The sequence below is a fragment of the Macaca fascicularis genome, chromosome 3, assembly GCF_037993035.2.
Source record: "Macaca fascicularis isolate 582-1 chromosome 3, T2T-MFA8v1.1".
NCBI classification, from domain to species: Eukaryota; Metazoa; Chordata; class Mammalia; order Primates; family Cercopithecidae; genus Macaca; species Macaca fascicularis.
Genome location: NC_088377.1, coordinates 97,136,365 through 97,157,329, shown reverse-complemented (window position 1 = coordinate 97,157,329; position 20,965 = coordinate 97,136,365). Strand labels below are relative to the sequence as shown.

Genomic DNA, 20,965 nt, shown 5'->3' with positions numbered 1-20,965 from the left:
TAGCCAGGATGGTCTCGATCTCCTGACCTCGTGATCCACCCGTCTCGGCCTCCCAAAGTGCTGGGATTACAGGCTTGAGCCACCGCGTCCGGCCACGCCTGGCTAATTTTTATGTTTTCTGTAGAGACGGGGTTTCACCATGTTGGTCAGGCTGGTTTTGATCTCCTGACCTCAAGTGATCCACCCACCTTGGCCTCCCGAAGTGCTGGGATTACAGGCATGAGCCAATGTGCCTGGCCAAGACAGGACTGCTTTTAAAGGGAGAGAGGCCAGGCACGGTGGCTCACGCCTGTAATCCCAGCACTTTGGGAGGCCGAGGTGGATGGATCACGAGGTCAGGAATTTGAGCCCAGCCTGACCAACATGATGAAACCCCGTCTCTACTAAAAATACAAAAATTAGCCAGGCGTGGTGATGCACGCCTGTAATCCCAGCTACTCAGCAGGCTGAGGCAGGAGAATTGCTTGAACCTGGGAGGTGGAGATTGCAGTGAGCCGAGATCACGCCACTGCATTCCAGCCTGGGTGACAAAGGGAGACTCCGTCTCAAAAAAAATAGAGAAAGCATGGAATTGTGAGCATGTGGAATAAAGGGCCACTTTATAACAAGCCCACTAGAGATAAGTAACCCACTCACAAGATAATAGCACTAAGTCATTTGTTAGGACAGAGCTCTCATGGCATAATCATTTCTTTAAGGCCCCACCTCTTAATATTTTTGCACTAGGAATTAAGTTTCCAACATATGAATTCTGGGAGACATAATCAAACCACAGCATTGACTCATTTGGTAGTATATGTAACAATTAAAATACGCAATTGCCTTATTATGAAACTATCCTATTGAAATACTTGCACATGTACACGAGATATTTACCCAAGATTTTCTTTTCAGTCTTATTTGTAGGAATGAGAAATAGGAGACAAATGAATTGTGATAAATAGATTAATGGTTAAATGAATCATGGCACATTCAAACTGAGGGATTTTGTAGCCACCTGAAGCTTGTTGTGAGCAGTAAGATTACCAACATAGAGTGAAATGGGGTCACAGAACAGCATTCTTGGTGTTTATCTGTTATGTGAAACTAACAATTCAAAACCCTTCCTGTTCATCTGTGTTTGCTGACGCATTTTGATCAGGATCTGGAGTGCTGTATTAAAGCATCATAAGTAGACTCTTCTTTCACTTTTTATTCTTGAATGGCTCAGAATTGTGAACTCTTTATGAGCATGTATTTTACAATTTTAAAAGTTTTTTAAATACTGGTGGCAAGATCACAATAGAAAGGAAGAGTTTCAAGACGTGAGTGACATGGGATAAAGGAGGAAGCTCCCCAAGGATCAGATGATGGTGACAGCAGTACCAGTAGCAGCAGGAGCAGGTAACATTCATTTAGAGTTGAGATGTGCCACACCCTGCTCTAAATGCTTTATGCATATCAAGTCCCCTTATTCTCATGAGGAGTCTAGGAGGTAGATATGATCAGTCAAGGACATGGAGGCACAGAGAGGTGGAGCAACTCCACAGCTAGCAAGCTGGGATTCAAAGCCAGGCAGTCTGGATGCAGGGCCAGTGCTCCAGCCACTGCCCCCTACTGCTGGCTGATGGTGGGGTCCAGAGCACAGGTGATGGACTGGCCTGAGAGGAGGAGGGAAAGCTCATTAAACTTCTGGATCAGTTTGTTGCTGCATTAACACTTTCCCACAAAAGTAAAAGGTCAAAACCACCACCATTGATTACCTCATGGTGGTACAGGTCAGAACCCTGGGCAGGCTCAAGTGGGCTCTCGACTTTGCATCTCACAAGCCCCAACCCAAGGTGTCAGCAGAGGTGGGCTTCCATCTGGAGGCTCTGGGGAAGAATACGCATCCAGAATCATTGAGGGTGGCAGAATTCAGTTACTTTCGGCTGTAGGACTGACAGCTCCATTTCTTTGCTGGCTGTTAGTGAGGAACCTTTGATGAGAGTCTGCTGCATCCCTCACCATGTGGCCCCTTCAACTTTAAAGCCAGTGATGATGTGTGGAATCTTTCACAGGCTTGGACTGTCTTACTTCCTCTTTGATTATTAGCCATAGACAACTCGAGAGTTCCATATGGCTCTCATGATTTGATTAGGAACACCCAGATGGTCTCCCTCTCCTTGTACTGGTAACATAATCCAGTCACAGGAGTAAAATGCATCCTATTAACAGTACTGAAGATTAGGGGTAGAGATCATGAGCCATTTTAGAATTTTGCCTAACATGCACACCATGATGGTGAGATGGCAGGCTGCATTAGTGAGGGGAGGTCTGAGGGCTGATATTGTCTTCCTGGATAGGAGTAGAAAATGCAGAACCTGAAGGAAATGCCTGAGAATGAAGAAGGTTTAAATAGATGGCTAACAAGCTTTTGGTTTGCTAGTCAGCATTTTGGGGTTAGTTCTCAAATATTTGAGTTTGGAGATGATGAATTTGTGGGGGCATCAATCTACATGGGTATGTGTTTTCCCCATGCAGTCTGTACATACAATATGGAGAAGTGAAAGATTTTAATTGAAGTTTCTTTTGGGAGAGCTGGACAAAAGGATCACAGGTCAGGGGAGATGACAGGCTGAAGTGATGTTCCCCAGAATCTAGGCCAGAAACAGACAAGACAGAGAAAACCAGTGAGAGAGAAGGGATAGCAATTCACTTGCAAGGGCTGCAGGGGTGGATGGCTGGATTCCAGTTAAAGCAGGAAATAGAAGAAGGCTTCAGTAAGAGGGTAGAGATCTAGAGCACAGGTTCTCCAAGTGGGGTTCCTGAACCAACAGTGTCAGCATCACTTGTTAGCAAGGTAGATTCCCAGATTCACCCCAGACCTAGGAAATGGAAAATTCTGGTAGTTTTTGAGTGGAGCACAGGAATCTGCATCTTTAGTTGATCTGGATGCCTCGAAGGCCTGAGAATTATCGATGCAGCATCTCTCATGTTGTGTAAGAATGCTTTTATCATGAATGGGATTGCGGAGGGACAGTAGCCAGTTCCTGGAAGAAGAGGACCGGCTGTACCTGGGTGGGAAATGCTGAGCATATGGCAGAGGACAGATGGCCTGTGTTCTGCATGACAAGGGTAAGTGTAAGGCAAGGCTGAATCCACTGGCCTTACAGTTTTCATAAATAATAAGTCCTGGCCATCCCATTCTTGATTGTGTGAAAACCCATTCAGGTTGTATTCCAAGGTCAAGAATAGTAGCACTGACTGCTGAGAGCTGGAGAAGGGTCAGTCTGGGCCTGGCTTGGCTGCTCCTTAAAAAGGAGGGAATCCAAACCCCAGGAAAAGTAGCAAAAAATGGGAGTGAGTTTCTGGGACCCTGACTGAGTGCCTAAAGCATCAAGAGTCCAGTGTTCGCCACAGAGGAACACACTTGCCTATGAGCAAGATCCAGCTTCACTTTGGCTCAGCAAACAATAGATTGACACACTCTGGCCTCCTGAGATGCTTCTACTGTGGCCTAGTCTCAGCTACAAGGGCACAGGTGGGCTGTGGTCAGGCAACAGGAAGAGAAAGAAAGGGAGAGAGATTTTGGGATGTGGGTACCTGACCCAGTATGGAAATCCCTGTATATTCCTAAACTTTGTCTTAGTCACTCTGTGAAAATTGTGGGACTTTGGTAGTAGAAAGCAAGTGAAGTAGAATGCAGCCATACAAGGTTTTTCATTGTTTTAAGAACTCCCTAGCCCCCAATCAACAAATCGTGTCAGGTAAATATAAATGTACAATTCTGATATGGCAGTAAAGCCAAATATACTCGATATATAAAAACAGTGGGCCCACCCTATCAGCAAGTTCTACATTTGTGAATTCATCAAACTACAGATAGAAAATATTCAAAAAAATAAATGTATGGTTCTGTCTCTATGGAACATGCACAGACTCTCTCTTGCCATTATTCCCTAAATAATATATTATAACAACTGTTTACATTGTATTAGGTGTTATAAGTAATCTACAGATGAATTACAGTATATGGGAAGATGTATGTAGGCAATAGGCAAATAGCACGCCATTTAATGTAAGGGACTTGGGCATCCACAGATTTTGGTATCTATGAGGGATTGAGGGAGTTGGTCCTGGATCCAACCCTCCTCAGCTACTGACCACTGCAAGGTTCATACTTCTAAGTTTAAAATGTAACTATGTGTGAGTGCATGTGGATAGCATTTGTGTAAGAAAAGCCCTGTACTTGCTTGTGATATATAAAATATTCACAAGAAACTAGTACCACTGGTAGACATTGGGGAAAGTAAGTGGAGTAGAAAGGAAGAAAGAAGAGTTTTCATGATTAAATTTTATGTACCTTTTAAATTTGTATTATGTATTATTTATACTTATATATTATTAATAAATAAATATATTCCATTTAAAAAATAAATAATGAGCTTTTATTATTTTTAACAACAGAGAAGACTCCAGCCTGATATCTATGGGACCTGAGTCCACAATGTGGAGGGCACAAGCTGTGGGAGGGCATGGAAGACACACCTCAGAGACTCCCCCAGTCCTGCCACCCTGCGGGAGACATTTCAAAGGAATCATAAACTCATGTGACCAGCAGGGAGGACAACACCAAAGAAACTTTTCCTACCTAAAATCAGCGGCTGTCCAGAGCTAGCACCTGGAAGGAGACACTCCCTCTCCTGGAGTCACATCTTCACTGGAAGGCGGGTGGGAGCTCACTGCTGTGACCCACGTATCCTCCTGTCTCTGCATCTCTATCCTGCTACTTTCTCTGACTGCATCTTCCTCTGTTCCTTGGTCAGTGTTTGAGAAGAGAACGTTGAACAAGTCACATCCTTGTCACTCTGAGTCAGAACTCTCATTTGACTTGGAAGATTTGTGCTTCCGTTTTTTCTTCTTTTTCTTTTCTTTTTTCCTTTTCTTTTGCTTTTCTTTCTTCTTCTTTTTCTTGTGTTTCTCTTTACCTTCAGAGGAACTGGAGCTGCTCCCATCTTCATCTGAGGTAGAATCCTCCAGTAACTGTTTTAACTGCTGTATCCTAAACATTCAAAATTGATCAAAGAACAGTGAGTTTTAGCTTTAACTTATACAGTTTCTTAGATAAATATGTCATTCAAAAGCAGTATAGGAGGAAGATGAATAACCATGTCACACACACAGTATTTTTCTTTTTACCTGTTTTCTCCATTCTTCTCCACTGAATGCCTACTTTACGTGACTGTAACCAGTGTACAAGCTATTTTGTATTTTTATTGTCCTAGACATTTCTCCTGTCTCCACAGTCCTTACAATTGTAATTTCTAACAGACGCATACTTTACTAAACCATTCCCCTACTGCTCAATTTTTTAATCTACATCTTTAACAGTTATCATGCCACCAATTTGAAAAAACCCTCCAATTTTTTCCACCTTTCTCTAATCATGTCTAATTTTTTTTTTTTTTTAAGAGATAGGGTCTTCCTCTGTCACCTAGGCTGGAGTGCAGTGGTACAATCATGGCTCACTGCAGCCTCAACCTCCTGGGGTCAAGTAGATCCTCCCACCTCATCCTCCTGAGTGGCTGGAACTACAGGTGCATGCTGCCATACCTGGCTAATTTTTATTTTTAAATTTTTTTGCAAAGATGGGGTTTTTGCCATATGGTCCAGGCTGGTCTCAAACGCCTAGACTTCAGTGATCCGCTGGCCTCGACCTCCCAAAGTGTTAGGATTATAGGTGTGAGCCACTGAGCCTGGCCTAAGTATAATTTTTAACAAAAGCTCAGATCCCTAAAGACTTTGGAGAAGATAATCTGAATCATATGAAAGTATCAATTGTACTGTACAAGTAGACAGCACAACATGGGTTGCCAACATCAACTGCAGTGGCCAGAGAGCTGGACCAAGCCCATGGCTTTAAGCTAACCCAAGGAGAAGGCTGGCCTGCTCATTCCCAACACTGGCCTTTTCAGCCATGACTCCTGCACTCCACGTATTTTCACAATTGAAGTACCATGTTTACTGCACCATTCCTCTAACACTAGAGTGATTTTCTCCAACTTTATATAATTTTAGAACTTTAAGAGGATATTGTTATCATCAGGATGACCTCACCTTACGTCCTTTTCATGTCGTTTATTGTCTCGTATGATGTCATACATGGGATCTTCATGTGCCTTAAGTGTCAGAGAAGGTTAAGGTTTGGTTAGGCTTCATGGACCACAAGTTAAATACAATAAAATGCCTATGTTATGAAAACCAGCTTATTTTTTTTTTTTTCTGTTTGATGTAGCTGCATGTTCAACATGTTCTAGGTCACATCACTGAAAACTCATTTAGGCTAAAAAAAGGATTTTCCAATTAGAAAAATACAGGAAATGGCTACTCTCAGCACACTCTCTTTGGGGTAGCCCTGCTCTGCAGGAGCAGTCACAGAGCTGTAACACTGCCACCTCAAAACCAAACAAAAGAAAAATACAGGAAATAACTGTCATCTGAAGAAAAAATATACGGACACTTTAATCTTACAATTTAAAGACTGGGAAATTAAATCCCTGATTTTAGTTATGAAACATGACTTTTTACATAGTAAATTTTAAAAAGGGGGGTTGAATAGATAACAATGTCTGTTTCAGGAAAAAAACAATCACTCTTCCAAGTTATAAGCAAAGACCACTTTAATAAGAATTCCTTTTTTTGTTGAAGAGCTAATTTGTCATACAAATGTAATTTAATAAGCATGTAGTTAGCATCACACACTTTGGTCAAAGGGCTTCTGGGAATGTATTTTATGTGAACGTTCAGTTCACTGGTGACTTTCTGCTTCACTGATTTTCACTATTTCTGATAAATGTAAATTGACACTCTGGGACTTTACTTACCACTCTGAACTGCTCTAACTTCTGGTTGCCTTTGATAAAGAAAGGGCATTCTTTGTCGCCCGTTCGGTGACCATACCGTTTGCAACGCCAACCTAAAAACAAAAAGAATTATTTCTGTAAGATAACACAGTTTCACCTACTCAAGATAAAGAATCAGCAGAATATATTCAAGTTTTTCTTCATTAAACTCCAATTCTAAAACAAAATAGAATTATGGACAAGCCATGTAAGATCCCAGAAACAGAGGTAAACTAATTGCTTTCCCAAGCATTCTTGAGTCTTATACCTTTAGGAATAATAATCTTTCACCAAGTATTTATGAAGCAATCCAATGGAAAATTACTTCAAAAGGTAAGTTTTTTTTTTTTTTTTTTGAGATAGAGTCCTGCTCTGTCACTCAGGCTGGAGTCCAGTGGCGTGATCTCGGCTCACTGCAACCTCTGCCTCCTGGGTTCAAGATATTCTTCTGTCTCAGCCTCCTGGGTAGCTGGGATTTCAGGTGTGCACCACCACACCCGGCTAATTTTTGTATTTTTAGTAGAGACGGGGTTTTGTCATGTTGCCCAGGCTGGTCTTGAACTCCTGACCTCAGGTGATCTGCCCACCTCGCCCTCCCAAAGTGCTGGGATTACAGGCGTGACCAACCACGCCCGGCCCAAAAGGTACATTTTTTTAAAAGTGTGTCTCAGTATATTTTTCAGAGTAAATATTTTCATAAAGTATCTCTGCTTCTCATTTACTATTTTAGACACTATAAAAGCTTCTTTCTCAGGTTGAGTCTGTTCAAAGCTCTCACTTATTATAAGTAAACAAAATCACAAGTTCTCTTAGAATATTAACGTTGACTGGGCACAGTGGCTCATACCTGTAATCCTAGCACTTTGGGAGGCAGTGGCGAGAAGATTGCTTGAGGCCAGGACTTCAAGACTAGCTTAGGCAACATGGTGAAACCCTATCTCTACAAAAATACAAAAAAATTAGCTGAGCCTGGTGGCGCACACCTGTAGTCCCAGCTATCTCGGAGGCTGAGGTGAGATCACCTGATTCTGGGAGGCTGAGGCTGCAGAAAGCTGTGATCGCACCACTGTACTCCAGCCTGGGTGACAGATTGAGACCCTGTTTCCCTGACCCTGGTAGAAGGTTGTTTAATGTCTGGAAAAGGTAAAACAGAGGGTCTCTGACCAGGAAGAACAGGGAGACATCAGGTAGGTCTGAAGGAAGCTGCTACAGTGCCACAAAGGGTCACACGAATGAATGAAAAGCAGATGGACCCATTTCCAGACTCCTTCCACTCGGCTCCCAGAACACTCATAGCATGGCTTTCTCTCCACGTGGGAGCCTTCTCTGGGAAAATATAATCCACCCAAAGAAGAAAAACTGATAGATAATGAATTCTGAGGCATGTTATCTGTGCTCTTAACAAATGATGAGGCAATGAAGCATTCCTATCAAAATTCTTAAGGAAACTGATTTTTAAATTAGAATTCAATATCCTGGTAAAGTTAAAAATCTGTCAAAGACAATTCCAGAGAAGTAAAGGTCTTGACATTTTTATCTCCTATAAATCCATTTTGAAGGTAACTGCCATAGGATTTGTTATACCATAAGGAGAGAATATAATAATAAAGAAGACTCAAGACACAGGAAAATGGGTGATCCAGCATAGGAGAGAGGCTAAGGGAACTTGCAGAAAGATAGTGTCTTAGTCAGCTCGGGCTGACATAACAAAATGCCATACACTGAGTGGCCTAAACAACAGAAGAAACTGGTTTTCTCATTCATTCTGTAGGTTGGAAATCTGAGATCAGGGCCCCAGCAAGGTGGGTTTGTGGTGAGAGCTTTCTTCCTGGCTTAAGATGACAGACCTCTTTCTTTGTCTTCACATGGCATGGGGGTAGGGGGTGGGGTGGATGCTTCCTCATCTAGAAGATGGAGAACATGCCTTGGCTATAAGAGGGCTGTGATGAGAACAAGTTAAATAAAAGAAGTAAACACCCTTTGCGGCGTGTAAGTTGCATGGATTAGGGAAACTCTCCCACACTCACACTGCATCACTTTGACTTCTTTCCCCAGTGGCATCCAAAGTCCTTTAGTTGGTGCATGAGCCAGAAATTCCCTGGCATGTTCATTGCCTGGTACATCTGGTATACAATCTTCTGGCTTAGTCTCATCTTCCTAAAAAAGGGAACAGGTATAAACAGCATGGCAAGACAGTGCTGGATTCTCTCCTGCTCCCCTTGGAGCCACCCTCGCCTGGCTTTTTCCTGGGCTTCTGGTGCCAACAATATCTTAGTTATCCCTCAAAACTAGAAAAAAAGACAAGTTACACCTGACTGAAAAAACAAGAAACAAATGTACCAAAATAATTATACCAAAAACAATGTAGCTGTTCTTAGAGAAAAGTTACTGGTGAAGCAGAAAAATCTCTCCTTATATAGCAATGAGTGGTGAGCTCCAAATTAGATTTCAGATTAAAAACAAAAAAGTTTCACTACCTCAAAATGTAGAATTAAAGTAAACCAGACTTCCTGGAATAATAGAAATGGCCTGTTATAGCTTATTATACCCTGAAGGCCCTGTCATATTTTATAGTCACATGCATGCTGTATCTCTGATGTGCATTTTTGCCACTCAATAACTGCATTTACAATTAATGTGTTTTTAAACTTGGATTTTTTTCAAGTTTCTATGAATATTAAATTTACAATAGACTAATGTTTTTAAAAAATATTTCTTCATTGAGAGTTATGAAACAGCAAGTTTTCTTTGCTGTGGCCTGCCACTCTAAGTCTCTCTCGTGCGCACACACCCTGGTGCTGTGGCCAGGGAGCTGCAGGAGGGATGCCTGCACTGGGGAGCGGGACTGGATGAGCTGTCGGGTCTCCTCAGAGTTTACTGCTCTCTGAGCTGCTGAGCTCAAGAAACTGGCACAGGATGGACCGAGGGGCTGAGCTGGGTGAGGACGACAAGGAAAAGGAGCGTAGAGATGCCGTCCCCAGCAAGACAGAAGAGGGGCAAGGCCAAGGAATCCACGTGGGCCTGCACTGGTTCTTTGGGGAAGGGAAACATGGCTGATGAAATTTCTACAAAGGCAGTGCCTTGTGACAAAACTAAAAATTATGACCCCTCAGTCATCTGCAGGAAAGAAATAGGCTTTTGGTAAAAGGAGATTTAAATATCATGCAATCATTTTTCATAACAAGTTACTAAGTCTACAAGTATGTCTAGTGGAATAACCAAGAGTACAAACTTCACACTAACCTTGATAAGCCCAGGAGGAGGTTTTTCATAACTGGAAAACAAAAAACAAAACCTTATCAACCATGTTAATGTAAACATAACAGATCAAGTTACTGCAAAAAAGGGGCTGTAGGATTTTTAATCAGAGATTTTAGCAACAATAAGCTTTTATTGCTGATTTGCAGACAAGCAATCACCTGAGAAGAGCGGAACGCTTCTCCTCCCTGTGCTCAGTGGCACCTACCATCTGAGACTGGCCAGGCCTTCCTTATTTCCATCCAGGGACTGAACCCAGAGGAGACCCAGAATGCTGAGCATGCAAGTCTCCAGATGGGACAGGCAGCGAGATGGGAAGGAAATTCTGAAGGCGAGTTGTTTGTGCACTCAAAGAGCAACTCTCGGGCTCCTAAAGCGATTTGTACCTCCTCCCAGAAGAGTAATCTGCAAATATTTTTAGCTCAGGTCTGTCCCTTGACCCTTTAAACCTTTAGGGAAGTACTTTTTTTTTTTCCGAGACAGGGTCTTGTTGTGTTGCCTAGGCTGGTCTCAAACCCCTGACCTCAAGCAATCCTCCCACCTCAGCCTCCTGAGTAGCTGGGACTACAGTCGTGTACCATGGCACCATGACACCTGGCTCTCTCATTTTAATACTTCAGAATAACTGCAACATACAGAAACACTTAATGATTTAATGTTTTCTTCATTCGGACTCTTGTCTTATGCATAGTTTAAGGGACCCTTTAGAAGACAATGAGTATTGGAAAAGGGAGTCAAGAATAGACTAAGGGAAAAGTGAAATAATTTTCATTGGGTCGGGCATGGTGGCTCGCGCCTGTAATCCCAGCACTTTGGGAGGCCGAGGCGGGCAGATCTCTTGAGGTCAGGATTTCGAGACCAGCCTGGCCAACATGGTGGAACCCTGTCTCTACTAAAAATACAAAAATTAGCTGAGTGTGGTGGCAGGTGCCTGTAATCACAGCTACTCAGGAGGCTGAGGCAGAAGAACCTGGGAGGCAGAAGTTGCAGTGAGCTGAGATCACACCATTGCACTCCAGCCTGGGAGACAGAGTGAGACTCTGTCTTTAAAAAAAAAAAAAAAATGTCATTCTCCCCTTCTATAAGATGTAGGAGAAAGTAACTTGATGGACAATGAATGAGAAATACTACTAATCCCGGATCTGTTCCCTGAAGATTAAATAGTAAACAACTGTGTATTAACACGATTAGCTTTTTAAGTGTGGTACAGTGCTTTCCCAAAGTAGATGCTTAAAATATTTCTAACAAAAATCTGTGGCATGACATAGGCCTAACAGAGCACAAACCATGGAAATCTGCACAACTTGTGAAGATGATATAGTTTATCTGTAGCCATTCATTAGAAGCATTAATACTACACCTTATGCATAGAGACTAGAAGGAGCTTGACAGTAAAGTCTATAAATCCAAAAATCCAGTAAATGAATCCTTTTGAGCCACAAGCATTATGCGAAAAATATATGGCCAATCAAACTGAGATCCAAATTCTGAAAAAAAAAGTAACTCTTGTCAAGATGAAAATGAGTGTGATGCAATTGCACATTTGGAAATATTATCAGCAATGGCATTCCCAGGGTCCATTTTACAAGTGTTTTCACAAGTTTAAAGAAGGGTGGTTCATGTTGTTTCCTAGGGCTGAACAATTAATTAATGTAGTATACTCAAAAAGATATTTCTCAAAGTTGTATTTAACTACTAAATACAGATTAGAAAACTGAAGTATGTTTATGTGCAGTTTAGGTTCTACAGTGTGACAGTTAAGAGGTACGCATTTATCTCTGCAGTCACTGTCACCCAAGCTGGAGTGCAGTGGCGCGATCACAGCTCACTGCAGCCTCGAGCTCCTGGGCTCAAGCAATCCTCCTGTCTTGGCCTCCCAAAGTACTGGGATTGTATACATGAGCCACTGTGTCCAGCTACAGTTAATTCTTAAGATAAAAAGAAAAAAGTTGATCGAGGTGCATTATTTTGTGCCATCTGAAAAGCCTTACTTAGTCATTCACACTGTACTAACTTTCTCTGAGTAGGAAGAACACTAGTTATATCTGAGGGGAGACACGCTGTCTTCTCAAGTGTGTGTAGAGTAAGAAATCTTTTGTTAAGTCTTTCAAATTACTCTTTCTGTTGACTGTTGAGATGGGTTTTCTTTGAGAAGAGTCCCTAATGCAAGTGTACTCCATTCCACACAGCTGTTCCTGCAGCTGCATCCAAGGGACTGTGTGGCAGAGGTGAAACTGCCACATACACCCAGAAGGTCCACTCTGTTATGCCTGGCAGCCCAGGAGCTACTGAGTGACAGAGAGTGTTGGAGCAGGTGGAAGTCTCCGATGCCCTCAGGGGCCTGGCAGGCAGGGTCACTGAGGGAAAACTGTGGTGGAGACTCAAAGACTCCATCACATCAGGGATGAAAAGATTTGAATTCAATTTATAAAACAGCACTGTGGGGTTTCCCATTTAACATGGCCAACTGACCAACATGCTTATCTGTCTCCTTCCCCACACGCTTTAAAAATAACAGTGAAAAAATAAAAAGGCCATAAAGATATCCCAAAAGGAGGCAACATCAGAGGAAGTTTTCAACAAATTTGGGAAAGTGGAAACCGCAATGGACTTCTTGGGGTGGAGGCAGTAACAGTTTTCAAAAGATGCAGCTTCCTTCCTACAGCCAGGAGGCTGCCTGCCCAACACTTGAAGGAGCCTGCAGGGTTAGCCTCCTCAACTCGGCAACACTGGCAGCCAGGCAGAGATCCCTGGCCCCCAGGCAGAGGACTCAAGACCCTTCTCTAGAGGAACTTAGCCCCAGAAAAAAATCTCCAACTACTGACATATGGAAGTCTCTTGATAAAAAGGGCACCCTGCAGCATGAGCGCTCTATCATGAAGCTATTTGATCAACAAACAACACCTTCTCTCTTTTTTCTCTCCCCCACACAGCTGCCCTTGACAAGAGCTGTATAGCACCTACTCTTAAATGAGTTGAGGCCAGAGCAGTGGCTCATGTCTGTAATCCCAGCACTTTGGGAGGCTGAAGTGAGAGGATTCATTGAAGCCAGGAGTTCGAGACCAGCCTGGGCAACATAGTAAGATTCCATCTCTAAAAAAAAGTGTAAAATAACTAGTTAGGTGTCCTGCTGTGCACCTGCAGTCCCAGCTACTCTGCAGGCTGATTCAGGGGGGATAACTTGAGCCCAGGAAGTCGAGGCTGCAGTGAGTTATGATCATGCCATTGTGCTCCAGCCTGGGTGACAGAACGAGACCTTGTCTCTAAAAAACACAAAACAAAACAAAATATGGTTGAGATTCAAGGATACTCAGACAGTACAGAAAGAAAAAAAATTACTAAATGGAAGACAGAAATCAAAAGAAAAGGCAAACAAGAAATAGAGGCAATGTAGGGAACAAAAGACAACAAAAAAGAAAAACGAGTGAGTATCCTCATAGATGAGTGAAGATATTTCACTTATGAAACAAGAACAGGATGCTATAAAAAACAACTTGCAGAATGAGAAAAAGCTTTTTGATTTAGAAATATAACAATTAAAAAATATGTTTAGTAGAAAAAACATACATCTACAAAGTACAATGAAAATACAAACAGAAGAGACAGAGCAACAGAAAATCAACAGAAGGAAAAAACAAAATTGAGGAGAGGAAATAAGACAGAAATTTATGTATGTGGTTAATGCATTTACGACATGTCAAGAAAAAAAGGGTCAACTGCACTGGGGAACACCACACACTGGGGCCTACTTGAGGGTGGAGGGTGAGCATCAGAAAAAATAACTATTGGGTACTAGGCTTAGTACATGGGTGATGAAATAAATATAATAAACCTACACAGGTACCCCTGAACCTAAAATAAAAGTTAAAAAGAAAAGTCAATTGGAAAAGACTGACATCATGAAACTTCAGGATGGCGGCAATAAATAGTTTCTTAACGTTTAAGGGTGAGGTGAACTTGAATAGGTAACATAAAAGAAAGGGAGTCAGAATGGCATCAAACTCCTTAGCAGTTTTGGAAGCTAAAAGATAGTGATGTACTATTGCCAAAACTGAGTGAAAATTGTTGTTACTATTTTCCTCCTGCCTCAGCCTCCCGAGTAGCTGGGACTACAGGTCCATATCATTGTGCCTGGCTAATTTTTAAATTTTCTGTAGAGACAGGGTCTCACATTATTGCCCAGGCTGGTCTTGAAGTCTTGGCTTCAAATGATCCTCCTTCCTTGGCCTCCCAAAGTGTTGGGATTACAGGTGAGAGCCACCACGCCCAGCCCCCAAATCATTTTTGACCTATAATTTTATACCTAGTCAAATTATGTACCAAGTTTTAGGATAGAATAAAGACATCTTCAGATATGCAAGGTATCAAAAGATTTACCTCCAATGCACTCTTTCATAGGAAGTTGCAGAATTGGCTTTGGTAAAATGTGAGAGTAAACATATAAAGAGGAAGACATGGAATCCAGGAATGAGATGCAAGATAGGAGAGTGGGAAAGGATGCTCTAGGACCACTGCTGGACCAGGTCTAAAAAGTAACTATTGTACTGAAGGACAACAGAATGAAGAGTCTAGGTAAAAAATGAACTGATTAATTACCTGATATGTAGTTATATGTGGAAAAAGTACTACTGGGGCTCAGAAAATGATACCCCAAAGTATGGTGCTTTGGCATGCTGAATACTTTGAACTAAATGAGATTAGAGAAGGCCTCAGAAGAAAGTTGCTCTCTGACCTTCTCTTGCCCTCCTGTCTCCTGCCCTTCTTTCTTCCCCAAAGCAGTCAGAGAGGCCAGAATTCCTCTTTTCCGTAAGTGGGCCATAAAAACTAGAACAAGTCTCCCACAAAGCAAGCCAGAAGACCTACAAATAACTTTAATATATTTTTTTAAAAGGATAAAATCTCAGTGGAACTTTTTTAATATTTAAAACAATAATAATAAGCTCCTACAAATATTACCCTAACATTTCCTTGCCTTTCTGCATCGGAGCTGGCCATAAAAAAATTAGCTGACCTACCTTGTTTGATAGATCAGGACCCCTCGTTCCAGAAAGGGTCCTGCCCCATACCTGGGAGGAAGTAATCGTACACAGAGGCCTGAAAAATCTGAATAGACAGGCCTTGCTGGGCTTTTCCCTATTACCACTGTATTATACCCTTTTTTGTCCAATTATATTTCTATACTGCTATACATTCTTCATCCAAACTAAGCATAAAAATAGTTTCCTCTGGGTCTCTGGGGCTTCCTTTCTCAACGTTCCCATGCCACATAAAACTGTGATTAAATACATTTGTTATGCTTTTCTCTTGTTGACCTATCTTTTGTTATAGGAGTATCCGCTGTGACTCCTATGATAGGTAAGGAAAGATAACTTTTCACCTTCATGGTACTCAGATTTTGGAGACGTTGGGGGAAAAACAGCCGTAGAAAATTAAGCAAGTGAAAAACAGACTCTTACTAACTACTTAAAAGTTAACAATAGTATAGAAAGCAAAATAAATCAGAGAACACTACTTGGCTCAAAAGTGAGTAATAATTCATAGTTATAGTACTGTATTTTTTGTTTGCTTTTGCTTTTGAGACAGGGTATCACTCTGTCGCCCAGGCTGGAATGCAGTGGCGCAACCAGGGCTCACTGCAGCCTCAACCCCCCAGGCTCAAGCAGATCGTCCCACTTCAGCCTCCCAAGTAGCTGGAACCACAGGCATGTACCACCACACCTGGTTAATTTATTTTCTTTTCTTTTTTGCAGAGATAAGGTCTATAAATGTTGCCCAGGCTGGTCTAGAACTTCTGGCCTCAAGCAATCTTCCCACCTCTACCTCCCAAGGTGGTGGGATTACAGGCATGAGCCACAGAGCCCAGCCTAGTTATAATAATGTTAATACTAAGCATTTGTTTAGCAAAAACTGCTATGATAGATCTATACTGGAAGATTATAAACAAGAAGGGTAGGTAAAGAACTAAATCCTTACTATGACAAGAAGTTAATGGTATGTCTAAGATGTTGAATTGATGTAAACAGTATAAATATGCAATTTAGGAATATACAGTTGGTGGGCGCAGTGGCTCATGCCTGTAATCCCAGCACTTTGGGAGGCTGAGGTGGGCAGATCACTATGTCAAGAGATCGAGACCATCCTGGCTAACACGGTGAATCTCCATCTCTACTAAAAATACAAAAATTAGCTGGGCATGTGATGTGCGCCTGTAGTCCCAGGTACTTGGGAACCTGAGGCAGGAGAATCACTTGACCCCAAGAGGTGGAGGTTGCAGTGAGCCAAGACTGCACCACTGCACTCCAGCCTGGGCGACAGAGCGAGACTCTGTCTCAAAAATAAAAATAAAAGTAAAAAATTAAAAATAAATAAATATACAGTTAAATCCCAGAAGTAAAACCTAAAAGTTTACACAGAGAAGCCTGGTTTGGGAGGGGGAAGAGGGACACAGGGAATATGAGTGGTTACTGAGGAGTCGGGCAGCCTATTGCTATTTTTTGGTAGCATTTTTAGTACTATTTGAATTTTAAAACTACATATTACTCTGGTATAAATACAATTTAAAGCTCAAACAAGATTCTGAGCTAGCCAAAGCAAATCTCTCAACAGCTCATTCAGTTTTAAATCTCAGAAACTGGAAAAATCCCACCAGTCAATCAGACACCTGAGTTCAGCTCTAGATTTGCTGGTTAGCTGGTCAATGTATGCTTGATCACATGACTTAACCACTGTTCCTCCATTTTTTCATCTATAAAAGTAGGTTATAATCTCTCTCATCTGTGAAAAAGCTCTCTGAGCTACAAATAAGTGGAATTAACCATCCTCTAGCATCCTATAGCTAAATACATTGAGGGCTGGGCAGGGCCAGGCATTCTGGTGCTTATGCTAGGGGAAGACCTTTGAACACCTGACTTCCCTGGGAGACCACGAGCGCCACATAGTGACTTGAAAGGGTCAGGACTGCCCTGTAGCGTGGATGCGCACAATGCAGAGTCTCTATCCTGCAACCCCTGCCCTGCTAAGGGGAAAAGTTCAGAGCGGGCCACGCTGGAAAAAGAGCAGGCCAGGTCCCAACATAGGAATTTATCTCACATCAAACCTCCTAGAAGGTTAATTATAAAGGATTTTAACTCTTTGAGGATCTTTCCTTATACGAATTATGTTTTTAAAAAAGTAGACAAATTAAACTTTACTTGAGCAAAAAACTGTTTTCAAAGCGGGCACCCCCAGAACCAGAATAGGTCCAGAGCAACTCTGAGGCTGCCGCCTGGTGGGATAACATTTATGGACAGGAAAAGGAAAGTGATGTACAGAAAAGCAAAGTGAGGTAGAGAAATAGCTGGATTCCATACAGCCTGGCGTCTGCCTTATTTGAACAGGGTTTCAAAGGTTGACCACCTGTGACGGCCTGAAAATCAGCTCCTGTGACCGTATGAGACTCAGGTACTTGTAACAGTAGGTTACAGTCTGTTTACACATCCACTTAGGTTGCAGTTCACTAAGTATAGAGAAACTTTTAGGCTAAACTTAAAATATTCAAGGAGGCAGCTTTAGGCTGTACTTAATTTAACACCTACTTAGCATAGGTAACTAGGAGCGCCTAAAAGAGAAACGAATTCTTGAATAATTGAGTGAATGCCACACTCAGAAAAGGTTGTTTTAGGCAGCTAACTATAGAATCACGGACAAGAACTGAAAGAGTTGCTGACTGAACTTTCCACCCCAGGTTTGTGTTAGAATTTAGGAAAAGCCATCCTGATAAATGACTGCAAACGACAAGAATACACCATCCTCAAACATGCCACTCCGGCATATTGATGACTGAGCTATAAGTAACAGAATCAAACAACACAGGATAACTTATTCAGCTACCCCTCAACTGCCTAAAATAAAGTATGACTCTGCTTTTTTCCCTTTTGTTCTTATTATTTTTCGACTCTTCCTGTTGTAAAGAGAAATTTACATCTATAAAGGAAATTTTCTGTAGTAAATGTTTCTGTATCAGGAAGAGAGCTGCTTGGAGGCAACTTTTATCGCCCGAGGGCCTCATCGGGATAACAAAGCAACCTTTATTCACCATACATTTCCCCCCTCACCCTTCCATAACGTCTGCACCACGCCCCAAAAGGCCCACGCCCCTATTCCCTGGCCCTTCTTTCAGTCTCCCACTTTTGTGGTCCTCCAGTGCATGGGTACATAATTAAAACAGTTTTTCTCCTGTTAATCTATCTTATAACAATTTAATTTGTGGTCCAGCTGAAGAACTTAGAAAGGTAGAGGGAAGCCATATTTCCCTCCCCTACATTTGAATCTTCTTTATACCACACTCTCCCGGGTCATCTGGACTGTCCTGGAACTCCGTGGAGCTAGGGAAGCGCAGGGCCTCCCAAGTCAGATTCTGCTCGGTGCCGAGCGGCAGTTGGCTCCCTGAACGCCCCTCGCTCCCCATCAGGAGGACGGACTTGAAGTCCTTGACCGCGGCGCCCGACATCGGTCGCCCGCACTAGGCTCCTGCCGAGCCCGGCCCCCGTGCCTGCTCGGGGGGGCTCGGAGGACCCGGCTTAGCGCCCACCACCGCGTCCCGCGCCCCCGGCCCCAGGTTTCAGAAGACTGGCCGCGCGCGGACGGCAGCTCGGGACTCACAAGGACTCCAGGTGCTTGAGCTGCTGCAGCTGCTGCGCGTCGTGCCGCCGCCGCTTCTGCTCCCGACGTCGCTGCAGCTCCTGCTCCGGCGGCTCACGCGGCCGCCGCGCGCCCCCAGCCCCCGCGTCCTCGCGCCCCGGCCGGGACGACATCTCGGCCCCCGCAGCGCGGCTCGGGCAACCCCTCCGGCGCGGCTGCGGCGGCGGCGGCGGCGGCGGCGGCCAAGAGAGCACTTCCTTCGCGCGGCGGTCGGGCGGCTCCGCAGCGCCCCCTCCCGCCGCCGCCCCGCAACTCACCTCAGCGGCCGCGAAGTCCCAGCCTTGGCCGCCAGATCCCCGCCTCCCCGCGCCTGGCCCCAACACCGCGGCCCAGCCACCAGACCTGCTGCTGCCGGTGGGCGGGAAGCGCCGCCTAGCTGGAGCGGAAGCGGGGCGAGGCGCTGGTTGGGACCCTGGGTGAGCTTCCCCGAGCCTGGGGGTTCCCGCCTGGCCACGCCCACCTCAGGTATACTAACAACAGTCACGTAGGGATGAGCAGATGAACTGTATTCATAAAAAAAGTTCAAATTAGCCAGGCGTGGTGGCGGGCGCCTGTAGTCCCAGTTACTTGGGTGGCTGAGGCAGGAGAATTGCTTGAACCAGGGAGGCGGAGGTTGCAGTGAGCCGAGATCGTGCCCCTGCACTCCGATCTGGGCGAAAAAGCGAGACTGTCTCTCAGAAAAAAAAAAAAAAAAAGTTCAAAAAGTGAAATGTATGAACATATCACTGTTTGGTAATTGTGTGCACCCAGCTTTATAACTGCAGTTATCTGAAATACCATGAGAGACAACCTAAGTCTTTTGACAGGGTGGGTCACCATGATGTCACCACTGTACCAGTCACCCAAAGAGCCAAGATCTTGAGAAATTTCATCTTTCACAAATGCAGATGTACAAAAAAGACTTTTCTTTATTTATTGAGGAAGTTTCTACATTTTTACATACATGTATAATGCTTATATACACAGTCGCCATTGTAATAATGAGCTTTGAATCATCTTTGCAAAAAATGCCTAAAACAAATGAGAACTCTCTAAAAGTCTTTATACAGTTGATGCCTCCAGTATTAGAAATGAGGTTAAGATGTAATACATAGCATAGTGAATTGTGAAACATAATGCTGACAATTTAAAAAATGAAGAAGCTAAAAGAGAAAACAGAAAAACAAAAGCAAACTCAAAAGAAAATTCAACATAGAAAATGTGTATTGCAGGGATAGATGATGGGCAATTGCATGGAGATTGTCCACATGAACTGCCCAACTTTTATGATGATTAACATATTTTGAAGTCTTGCATCATGATGAATAGCTTTTTTTTTTTTTCTTTTAGGACATGGCTGTCCTCGATAATATATTCTCATTAATTTTCTATGTGATACTGCTTTTTCCAAAATTCGTTTTCTTTAACTTTTTAAACTTCTTTATTTTGTAGAGACGGGGTCTCACTATGCTGCTTAGGCTGGTCTTGGGCTCCTGGCCTCAAGCAATCCTCCTGCCATAGCCTCCCAAAGCACTGGGATTACAGGTGGGAATCACTGCGCCTCTCAGTGAAATTATTTTGTGATTTGATATTCTCTGACTTCTCTTTATGGTCTCTTTCTGTTGTACCCTCCTGTCCATGAACCCCTCTGTTTTTCTTTTTATTCTTCTACCCCCTCCTAAGATACCAGAGATTCATTCTTGAGGCCAAACAGCCTTGGTGTTGGCCCACTTGTGTTGGGGCAGCTGGACCTGGTCCTTAGTCTGTGCTACTGGACAGGTTTTAAACCTTTCAGAATGGAGCAGCTAAAAAAAGAGTAGATTTTCTCCTATATTGACCACCCTTCACAGTGTAACCTTGACACCATTATTTTGCTGCTACGGTGTATTTTTACAAGTTCTTATCTTACCAGTGACCTTTCCCCACTGGGGAGATGAGGAAAGGAAAAAAGTAGGAGAAGGGAAAGATCACATTCTAATGCACAGCTAGATTAGAGGGTACAATGCAAAATCTTTCTTTTTTTTCCTACCCAAAATATTAGTCTTCAAGGAACTCTCATGGTGAAGTGGACCATCAGGTGTGCATGTCTACAGTCTCCTGCAGCACAGTAGAAACATGAGAAGCCCTTTGGTCATGCACTAAAAACAGCTGTTAAAATTAGTTCTAGGGCCAGGTATGGGGGCTTG

The 20,965-nt window shown here is 43.1% G+C and overlaps 1 protein-coding gene and 1 long non-coding RNA gene across 5 annotated transcripts in view; one reads left to right on the top strand and one right to left on the bottom strand.

Annotated features, from left to right (window-relative positions):
• The window catches only part of LOC135969784 (uncharacterized), a 33,740-nt gene extending 27,518 nt beyond the window's left edge, over nt 1-6,222 (top strand). For both annotated transcript variants that reach the window (XR_012432547.1, XR_010585184.1), the window contains exon 2: nt 4,429-6,222. This is a non-coding gene — a long non-coding RNA (uncharacterized lncRNA). The remainder of the gene's footprint in view (nt 1-4,428) is intronic.
• Nucleotides 4,387-18,948, bottom strand: LOC102123115 (retinitis pigmentosa 9 protein). Of its 3 annotated transcripts, XM_005549825.3 has the most exons (6): nt 18,762-18,948; nt 10,107-10,137; nt 8,891-9,020; nt 6,846-6,937; nt 6,079-6,140; nt 4,387-5,023 (listed from the first exon to the last, which is right to left on the bottom strand). In XM_005549825.3, exons 1-6 carry the CDS (start codon nt 18,911-18,913, stop codon nt 4,825-4,827), a joined length of 666 nt encoding a protein of 221 aa, XP_005549882.1. In that variant the 5' UTR covers nt 18,914-18,948; the 3' UTR covers nt 4,387-4,824. The 3 variants fall into 3 exon arrangements, with proteins under 3 accessions (XP_005549882.1, XP_073891360.1, XP_073891361.1); XM_074035259.1 differs by lacking the exon at nt 6,079-6,140; XM_074035260.1 differs by lacking the exons at nt 8,891-9,020; nt 10,107-10,137.
• Between the last annotated feature and the right edge of the window lie 2,017 nt (nt 18,949-20,965).

Bases quoted from the DNA above. Each gene is read 5' to 3' on its own strand.
- LOC102123115 (XM_005549825.3), bottom strand. From the start codon at position 18,913: ATGTCGTCCCGGCCGGGGCGCGAGGACGCGGGGGCTGGGGGCGCGCGG. The intron at 6,938-8,890 runs GTGAGTGTGGGA...TTTTGTTTTTAG, and splicing joins AGAAGTCAAAGTGATGCAGT to GTTGGCGTTGCAAACGGTAT. The intron at 5,024-6,078 runs GTGAGGTCATCC...TTGAATGTTTAG, and splicing joins CGACATGAAAAGGACGTAAG to GATACAGCAGTTAAAACAGT.